Raw genomic sequence first — 10503 nt, 5'->3', positions numbered from 1 at the left:
CTTCTTTCTAAATTTAAGATTCATGTTTGTTTTTACCAATGTATCAGTGTGTCGAGCGTTGGCTAACTTTATCTATAAAAAATAAAAAACATTCCAAAGTACTTTTTTTCTTGCGAACACGCCATGGTGCACGCGGCCACAGAAAACAAACATGTACAAACGTCTTTGCTCTGCGACTGCCGCGCGCTGACTGAATTTAGCGTGCTAAGTCTTATTACACTACACGATATTCAGCAAGTAAGCCAGTAAGCACCGCCGAACCCATTCGGTCGGTCTAATTAGACAGGCTAACTGGCTAACTCTTATTACATTAGGCTGAATCTTAGTAAGACTGTCTGAATATCGCGTGGTGTAATAAGCTCTTAAGTCAGTTTAAGTTTTTTTACTTACAAAATTTAGACCTTGAGTCCCTGGGTGAATTGGAGCTCGTCTTGTAGAACCGTTATTAAGCTTCAGTTTAGTTTCAAAGGTGCATTAATTTTGTATTTTTAACAGAAGCTTAAAATTGCGGTTAGAATTGAGATATGAATTAGTATATGGCACAGTGATACCCACCCTTATAGATTGATCCCCCTAGAGACAAATTAAAATACCCCTAAATATGAATTAAAAACGCGTGAATTTTTTTGTTGTACACCCGGATATATATTAGGTATTTTCAAATAACTAACAAACAATACCTTTAAGTAATATGAAATATGTAAAATAAAAATAAAATTTTGATCTTGGAGATCCCTGAAGTTACCCCTAAATAATTCCAACTTCTTGAAAACCTTCAAGACATCTTCATTCCCCCTAAATTTGGAGGGAAAACCCTATTTTAATACAAATGTTTGTCTATACACATCTCTCGCAATTAGGACAGTGCCTAAAGGCTCCTCATCACAATGGGTCATGAATCATGATAGCCTTTATATTATGATCTAATCTGTGTCCTGTGATTGTGTTATTTATATTTTAAAGTATAAACTCTAAAGAGATTCCTAAGAAAATAGTATATTTAAAAATTTATTTAAGTAATAAGTACACATATTTAATTAAAATTATTCCAAAATCAGAGTTCTAATGGATAACGGTGATGGAGAACACGCTGCTATAGAGACTAAATATCCATTGTTATCTTTTGAAAAACAAATATTTACTGATATATTTGAAAAAGATGCTCTTTTGATACTTGCTAAGTTAGTTAACCTATTTTTTAAATTCGTATAGTAATAATTCAGCTAGATGTAATGTGATATGTATAAAATTATAATATAAACTACCAGGAGCTTATTTTATAATTATTGTTTAACATTTTATTTTCAGAGGACTTAATTATAATAATATTATTTCAAATATCCTGTGGGTTTATAAAAACCCGGCTAATCTTGTTTTGATCTTAAATAGTAATGAACATGAAGAGAAATACTTTTCTGAAAACTTTAAAATATCACCATTACCTAATACTGGAACAGAAAGGTAAATAAAGTATATTTTTGATCATATTATCATTTACAGCTATTTAAATAATAAATAATTCATATCTAAATGTATTTTAAATAAAATGTATCTTCCATCAAATTTTAATAATACATAAAATATATTAACATCTGTATTGTTGTCTGATTAAATTATCAGTTTTTCCCTACTGTTATCAAATGGGCATCTAGACTATGGAACGCATTGTGTAATGGAAGAGTTTTCATTATAATGATTTCAAGTAGTTTCATTCATATTACAAATTAATTCAATGTTTTAAATTTTAGAGAAAAAGCATATTTGGAAGGAGGCCTATTCTTAGCATCCACAAGGATACTGGTAGTGGACTTACTAAAGAACCGTGTGCCTGTGAAACATATAACAGGAATTATTGTATTAAGGGCACACACAGTGCTTGAATCCTGTCAAGAAGCATTTGTATTGAGGCTTTTTCGACAAAATAATAAGGTAAATAAGAATGACCTACAAACAATCTATACCCATATGACATGTGTTTTGTGCTACTTAAAATATAATACAACTAGTAAGTTTTTTGAACAAAGTCTGTCTGCATTGCCCACTCTATAGACCATTGGAGTAACATTTCTTAATCACCACTTAATTAAAAGACCTATATAATAGTTTTTTTTAGAACAGGGGTAAACGAGCAGGAGGCTCACCTGATGTTAAGTGATACCGCCGCCCATGGACACTCTCAATGCCAAAAGGTTCACGAGTGCGTTGCCGGCCTTTTAAGAATTGTTACGCTCTTTTCTTGAAGGACCCTAAGTCGAATTGGTTCGGAAATACTTTAGTGGGCATCTGGTTCCACAGAGTGGTGGTGCGCGGCAAAAACTGCCTGTAAAAATGCGCAGTTGTGGAACGGTGGACGTCGAGGTGATACGGGTGGAATTTCGTATTCTGTATCGACATCCGAAGATGAAACTCAGCTGCAGGATTAATCCGAACAACTCTCTGATCACTCTCCATGGTAAATTGGGTAGAAGATGCAGAGTCCACATCTCTACGCAACGCCAAAGGATCAAGCCACTTGGATAGAGATTGATCGTCGACGATTCGAATCGCTCTTGCGCTTTATATACTTGCAAGCGGTGGACCGGAGTGAAGTACCGTCTCGCCTGGCTGAGCACACCAAGCTTTTTGGAGTCTATTTTATTTTATTTCTTTCCCTCCAAGTGACCGCGGAGCTGAACGTCGTTCGGTATGTCAACGCCAAGAATTCCAATGCTAGCTGTGGCTTAATATAGAGTTTTTGAAAAGAGGAGTAGCGACAAAGGGTGTTTTTTTAGCGGAAAATGCGGAAATTTGTGTCTTCTTGGGGTTAAATTGGACTAGGTTTAGTCTGCCCCAGTCACAGACTCCACGCACAGTTTCAACTTCAGATACAAGTTTGTTCCGGTACTCGTAGACAACTGCCCCAGAAATACCTGCCCGGCCAGTGTAAACAGTATCCCCAGTGCAGTATATCTAACTGGTGACAAAAAATTTGCCTTTTCAGTAGTAATAAAAATTTTTTTTATTTCAGACTGGTTTTATAAAAGCATTTTCAAATTCACCAATATCATTTACATTTGGGTACAATCATGTAGAGAAGGTGATGAGAGCTTTATTTGTTACGGAATTATTCCTTTGGCCAAGGTGAGTACTAGAAGAGAAATCTTGTATCTCTCCACATAAAATTTTTTATTTTTGTTTTTACACTTCTATTACTTATATTGCTATATAAATATTAAATATATATAATCCTTTTTATCTTTATTTTTACTAATTAACACTTAAACAAATAAATTCATAAAGAATACTTTTTATGTCTTAGAGATGCACATATTTTTTTTAGATTTCATGGAAATATAATAAAGTGCCTAAAAAGCAGACAGGCCCAAGTTGAAGAACTTCATGTGCCCCTCACATTCAATATGAACAACATACAGTCCTGCTTACTGGACATTATGAACTATACGGTTAAACAGCTGAAGAGCATCAATAAAAACATTAATATGCAGGTATTTTATTATTCATTATAAAAAATTATATTCAGACTTTTTAATGGTTCCAAATAAGCCAAAGCGAGTCTGATTAAATACTTACAATCATTAAATGTGGCTATACCCTACGATAGCTATTTTGTTTACTAAAGTACCACCTAAGACTGATCTGATAAGCCATTTAACAAATTAAGTATGAATGATCATATGATAATGAATAAATTATAATTTAAGACATATAATTATTTGCCTATCCATACTAAAAATAAAAAAAAAATATATATTAAAAAATCTGGTATATTTTACTGATAATGGCTTTGTCTGTTCCTTTATATATTATAATCTATAAATCAATCAATCTTAGAACTTATAATTTAGTATGAATTTGTGCTTTGTAAAACTGTGTTTTATGTCTCTTTTTCAATGTGTATACCGTTTTGGCTTTTGTGTATAATATAATTATTTGAATATTGTAATAAAATAAATAAATCTGTACTGCGTCTCGTGTGTTAACTGAACTATATACTTATTTTATTCTATTACTAGTAGGTAACATGACAAATTTATTGTTTAAAATGTGATACATAAAACTTATCTGTATTAAAATAAAAGATCGCGTAGCAAACTATACCATTCTTTGAACTTTAAATTTAAAGTTTGTGGAACTTATCCGGACATTGTGAAACAGGCCCTAAGAGTTTTTTTTCTTATTATGAGCGTTTTTAGGAAATAACAACGGAGAATTGTATCACAAAAAAATTCCATAAAATCCTTCAATCACAGCTGGACTGTGTGTGGCATCAGCTCAGTACACGAACTAAGGAGTACATACAGGATCTGAAGATTTTACGAACTATGATTATGTAATGTATAAGTATAAATGATGTCTTATGGCCTTATCCAAGTCCCATGTGTTAAGTTTTCTGTGCTTGTTTGCAATATTGTTAATTCATATAAAATACAAAAGGAATAAATATGGCGTTTTTTTTTAAAGAACAGGGGGCAAACGGGCAGGAAGCTCACCTGATGTTAAGGGATAGCGCCGCCCATGGACACTCGATGCCAGAGGGCTCTGTTAAGGATTTTCAATTAAAAATAATAAAAGCAAATAAATATTACCCTTTCGTTGTGTATAGTTTTTCGGTAGCGGTTTGTTCTCTAGATTCACTTAATAACAATACTACATCTGTATAAAGGAACAACTTTAACTTAATATATAGATAACTATAGAATATATAAGCAAATTAGTGGTTATTTCCAGTAATTTAATACATGATGACGCAGTATCTTTCTATGCGTTAGTGAGCAAATACAGGACTCCTGAGTATGCGCAGGTCAATTCGGGATGGATACTTCTAGATTCCGCCGAACATTTGTTTCGATTGGCGAGAGGACGGGTGTACAATTCTAAAAATGGTATAATTTTCACTCTTTAATCAGACTTTCTTACTAATCTTGGTTGGACATGGTCAACTATGTGTCCGATAATTAATGTCCTAATATTTTGGAACCCAGAAATCGTTCTGGGAACTTCTATGATTATAAACAGCAACTAAAAGCTATAGATCGCTGCCATGTAATGTTTTCAAGGGGAAGGTGATTGGGTTCTTAAAGGCAAGGTGCTTTTATAGCGTGGGCTAGTACCTAGATCTAGATCATAGATCATAACGGTTCAATGGCTAGCAAAATTTGGTGTAATTATGTTTTGTACGTGTGAATTACATCTTTACAATCGTGAGTGGTGAATGGACTGTCTTTCATCAGAAAACATCGTAAGGAAACCTTAGATTTAAAAAGTTTATAGTGCCACCGGTTTGTAAAATATATCTGTAGATACTATCAGCCTAAGTTTTAAACACAAAGGACTAGAATTTAAAAATTTATTCAGTAAACAATGTTAATTTTATCAAAATGAGAAATTTTAAATAATACTTATTATCACATTAACTTACACAAAATGAAAAAGTATAATAATTTGCCTGTTTGTAAAGATATTTTTTATTTATAATACTTTTAGAATTTGACCCGGAACTTGCACCCAAATGGCAATGTTTGAGCGATTTATTATTGAAAGAAATACCAGATGAAGTTAAAAAGAAAAACGAATCACTAAACAACACAAAAGTACTAATACTTTGTCTCGATAATAAAACATGCTCCCAGCTAAATCATTTTTTAACTATGGGCGCGAATAAATATCTATTTTATACGGCTTTTCGATTGGATTTGACAATAAATGCTGTCTCTTCGAAGTATAAAAATTTCAATAACGACATTTCCCAACTGAGTGGAGAAAATCCTGAGAGTGAAGCGGAGTTTAATAAGTCGAATTATTTGTTGACCCAAGTAACTCAGCCTTTAGACCAAGAGGACAGTATGTTTGAACCAATCAGTGAGGTATTTAGAATTTGTTTATGACAACATTAATAATAATCAGAGTAATTTTTGAAAAAATAAAGTTTTCGTTTAGTTTTTATTGCTTACTTATACATTACAATAACCAAAAATTTAAATATTTATAAGGCTCCGTACTGAATTAAAAAAACTGTATTATGGTATGAAAACTTGTTAGCTGTACCTAAATAGGTACAGATAAAGTTAACGATTCAAATTTTAAATAAGCCCCAATTCACCATTAATTTTCAGATTGAAAACTTAGATTTAACGCAAATAGAAAAGGAAAAACCAATTATATGCATACAAACATTCAAACAGAACGGAAATCATCTATCACTTGAACAGACCCTAGAGGCATTACGACCAGAATATATAATTCTGTATCACAGCGACGTGGCCGCTGTAAGGCAGATTGAATTGTTCGAAGCCAGGAAGAAGTCAGAGGAAGCCATGTCTAAATTGTATTTTCTTATACACGACAAAACTGTGGAAGAACAGTCGTATCTTACGGCGTTGAGACGAGAGAAACAGGCCTTCGAATTGTTGATACAGACTAAAAGTGTAAGTGAAATAATAATAATAATAATAAGTCTTTATTCATTTAAGTTGGTACATTTTTCTTTTCATAGTGTAAGATTAATAATAGTAGTTATAAACTTATCTAGCTATCTATCTAACTCTAGTAGCTTTTCAATGAAACATTATGACGATGTGTAAATTGATAATGAAATGTAAGATACATCGATAATTGTAATTTTGTCACCCCTTATAGTGATATGGTTGCGAGATCAGCCTTACCTTTTAAAAGAACTACATCAAAAACGTTGGGTTCGATCGGGAAGTAAAATGATTTTATTATAAAATACGACTTGGTTTGGTTATCTTTTTGAATTTATCTTAATTAAATTTGTCTTAATGTCTGGATAATGCAAGAAACTCTTCGATACAGATAATGGTGGTACCCTCATATCAAGATGGTAAGACCGATGAATATTTTAATCTGAATGTCGAAGAAACTGAAACCACAAATGATACGAGAAAAGCCGGTGAGTATTAATGTTACTTAGTAATAATGTATGCATTATGGTTAAGAAGGTATTAATCAATATTTATTATGCTTTAGCCATTTTACATATACGATCTAGGACTAACTACGTTACTAAGGGAAACATTTCGGCAAATCTATTTTTTTATTTTACCGGGTTGTCTTGTTACTCAATACAAATATTTTGCTTAATTTTTTTGTAGGTGGACAAAATCAAGGTAAAGAAAAGCCAGTAGTTATAGTTGATATGCGTGAATTTCGCTCGGACCTACCCTCATTACTCCATAAAAGAGGAATAAACATCGAGCCTGTTACTATAACAGTGAGTATTTTGTAAACTGAAACAGGCAAGATTTTCAATAATTCTTATCTTTTTCTACGTGAGCTATGTCTAGGACAATTACTGTCTTGCTGGGTTTAATACCAAAAGTTCAATTTCCAACGAAACTTAACTCAGAAATTTTAACATTACTACATTACAATCTTATATGACGTTGTGGTTTATGACATTTTCCTTTGAATTATTGTATGTAGAGGGAGGGTAAATCTTGCTGAGTTTCTTGCCCGTTCTTCTCAGAACAAGGCCTCCTGGTAGTTTTGCGAACGGATTGTGTAGTTTTGCCGTTTCGCGAATTTTGTAAACGTTTTTGACATTCATAAGCATGCCCTAAGTCGCATGTAAATTGAATAAATAAATTTTGATTTTGAATCTATAGTAGTTCTAGTTAATTTTAGCGATTCAGCCGATCGTTACTATATACACATATACATATTATTTCGTTATCTCATTGTACGTTACCTCAGTTAAATAGGTAATAATGTAATTTAGCCAATAATGTTTAATAAAAAACAAGATTTTATAAGATAAAAACCTGTCCAATTTAAATATTTGGTCCAAAATGTAACCACATCAGACTTGGAAACCAAAGTGAAATTCACATTATCTCTTAGCGTATACATAAAATGTACCGTTACTATTTTGTATATAAAAATATAATTCCTGATTTTTCTAACTTTTTTCAGATTGGTGATTATATTCTAACACCAGAGATATGCGTAGAGCGAAAATCTATATCGGATCTTATTGGTTCGCTCAACTCCGGTCGTTTGTATACGCAGTGTACGCACATGTGTCGTGCGTATACGCGACCTATATTGCTCATCGAATTCGATCAGAATAAGCCGTTTAATTTACAGGTAAGACTAATGTATTTTTGTTATGGTAAAAATCCGTTTTCATTTGTTGAATCATATCTTTAATTACTAACCCAACCTTATCAGACAGGATAAGTACCTTAACTGTTACAATATTCTATCAGTTTACCAACTGAAGCAACCTTAAAAGGCCGGCACGCGCTCGCAAGCCCACTGGAATTTAGTGTCTATGGGCGGCGGTATCACTTAACATCAAATGAATCTCCTGCTAGTTTACTCTCTGTTCTATTAAAAAAAAAATAAAAAAAAGTAACGAACCTTGCAGTTTTTTGCGTATTTATCCGTACATTCAAATCATCTGAACTAGATCATTCGCTCATATGATTTCAATTGCAGGGTAGTTTCGTAGTGTCCACTGACCTGTCCGGCGCAGACATTCAGCAGAAACTGCAACTTCTCACCATACATTTTCCGCGGCTAAAACTAGTCTGGTCCCCCAGCCCATACGCCACGGCCGAATTATTTTATGAACTTAAGGTATTACTAATTAAAAATAAATAAAAAAAATGTAATAGACACTGGTTTTTGACGTTGGTTAAAATCATCATTACATCTGTAGTACGCATTACAGACGATGCAAATATGTTTAATATGTTTTCTAAATAAAGGCCATTTATATAGCAAGGAAGAAAAAACCCGAATGTAGAAGAGGCCATAGCATTAAGCGGTGAAAATTCCACTGACGATATTTGCTACGAAAGATATAACGCCTTAATCCATGACTTCGTTCACAAATTACCTGGAGTCACATCCAAGAATATAACGAGGATTATGAATAGGGGCATCTCACTGGATCATCTTATTACGTTGTCGCAGGTATTTGCTTATATAATCGAAAATAATAGTCTGTGCGGAATGAGAACCTTATTTGTCAATTCATGTAGTCACAATTAATATGTAGTACCTGGATGACCGTATATATAGTACCTTAATTGTTTTTTTGGAAATTATATTAAGTACGAATTTCATACTAATAAAATCGTGAAATATGAATAATATTTTTCGATCTTACCGACAGAATAGTAAAAAAATATGACCTGGTTATTTAAAAAAAATCATCATTCCTAGCTAGATCGATGTATCGCCCCCGAAACCCCCCATATAGTAAAGTTCATGAAAATCGTTGGAGCCGATTCCGAGATTCCAATTATATATATGTATATACAAGAATTGGTTGTTTAAAGATATAAGATTTATAGTACGAGAGGTAGCAACGTCTGGAAAACAAGCATTTCAGGAAGGCCAGTTTTTAGATATCCTATCTCTCTCACTCTCCCGTACGTCATATGGACTATCTGGCTGGTGGTAGTGGTTGCGTTCATCAGTGCGCATCCTATATGCGCATCATATCTTAATATATATATTTCTTGTGTGCGTGTGTATGTGACTGAACTCCTCCTAAACGACTGGACCAATTTTGATGAAATTTTTTGTGTGTGTTCGTGGAGATTCGAGAATGGTTTAGATTTACAATGTTTTTTTTAATTAATTAGTAGTTGTTGATTTTGGAATGTTTTACATTGGATCCGACAGACGGCGCTACCATCGCACTGTCAAATTTTAAATAAAATTCGAATTTTAATTTTAGTCTGTCCCGACAGTTAGCGCTGCGATCAAATTAAAAAAAAGTTTTGTTATCATTGTGTTATTGTAGACCATGTGCTGGATCGTTAGATATTGTCATAACATTTGAATAATAATTTTCATCAAAATGGTCCAGAATGTTTTAGCTTATTAAAAAAAGTTTGAAATTTTCAAATTAAAGACGTATAGACAGGACAACGTCTGTCGGATCCGCTAGTAATTTATATATTTAGATTTAATTGTTTTAACTTATTCATAATTAATAAACAGAGAAATCTTTTCAGGAAACTCTTTGCACTATTTTGGAAAATAAAAAAGAAGCCGAAATGTTGTATTCCATTCTACACATAAAAGCTAAACCATCAGACTCAAAGAAGGATGAAAAACCATTCGGAAAAAGAAAATTTGGAGGGAAAGGCTTCAATAAAAAATAATTTTAATGAAATATTCTTTAATTCTGTAATTTATTATTTTATAATATAAAATCATGTTTCTATTGCATTTTATTTGTTGCAAGCGTTAACGCCAAGTACCTAAAATAATTATTATACTTAAAAATATATAAGAAACAATTGGTTTACGTAAGGTACGTATAAAATGTATTTTTTGAAATTACAAGTAATATTGAAGTATATACAATTGTAGATAATATACAATATTTAGATATTCTATGTAGTTCTTTGATATTGTGAAGGCGAGTTAACGGTACAGCGCAAATTTCTAAACTACTTAATGAGTAACTAACTATCTAATAACCTTTATTTACCTCAGAAATGTACTACACACAAAAATATC

General features: G+C 32.5%; 1 protein-coding gene across 1 annotated transcript; it reads left to right on the top strand.

Annotated features, from left to right (window-relative positions):
- The first annotated feature begins 867 nt into the window (after window positions 1–867).
- Window positions 868–10202, top strand: LOC111001100 (DNA repair endonuclease XPF). Its single transcript, XM_022270808.2, has 15 exons — window positions 868–1181; window positions 1309–1461; window positions 1749–1929; window positions 3008–3120; window positions 3320–3485; window positions 4194–4330; window positions 4729–4883; window positions 5485–5864; window positions 6114–6425; window positions 6814–6910; window positions 7113–7231; window positions 7933–8106; window positions 8461–8601; window positions 8746–8940; window positions 9993–10202. Exons 1-15 carry the CDS (start codon window positions 1066–1068, stop codon window positions 10140–10142), a joined length of 2589 nt encoding a protein of 862 aa, XP_022126500.2. The 5' UTR covers window positions 868–1065; the 3' UTR covers window positions 10143–10202.
- Window positions 10203–10503: the final 301 nt, after the last annotated feature.

The sequence above is a fragment of the Pieris rapae genome, chromosome 9 (genome assembly GCF_905147795.1).
Source record: "Pieris rapae chromosome 9, ilPieRapa1.1, whole genome shotgun sequence".
Taxonomy (NCBI): domain Eukaryota; kingdom Metazoa; phylum Arthropoda; class Insecta; order Lepidoptera; family Pieridae; genus Pieris; species Pieris rapae.
Note: the sequence above shows the minus strand (reverse complement) of the source record. Positions and strands in the feature narration are given on the sequence as shown.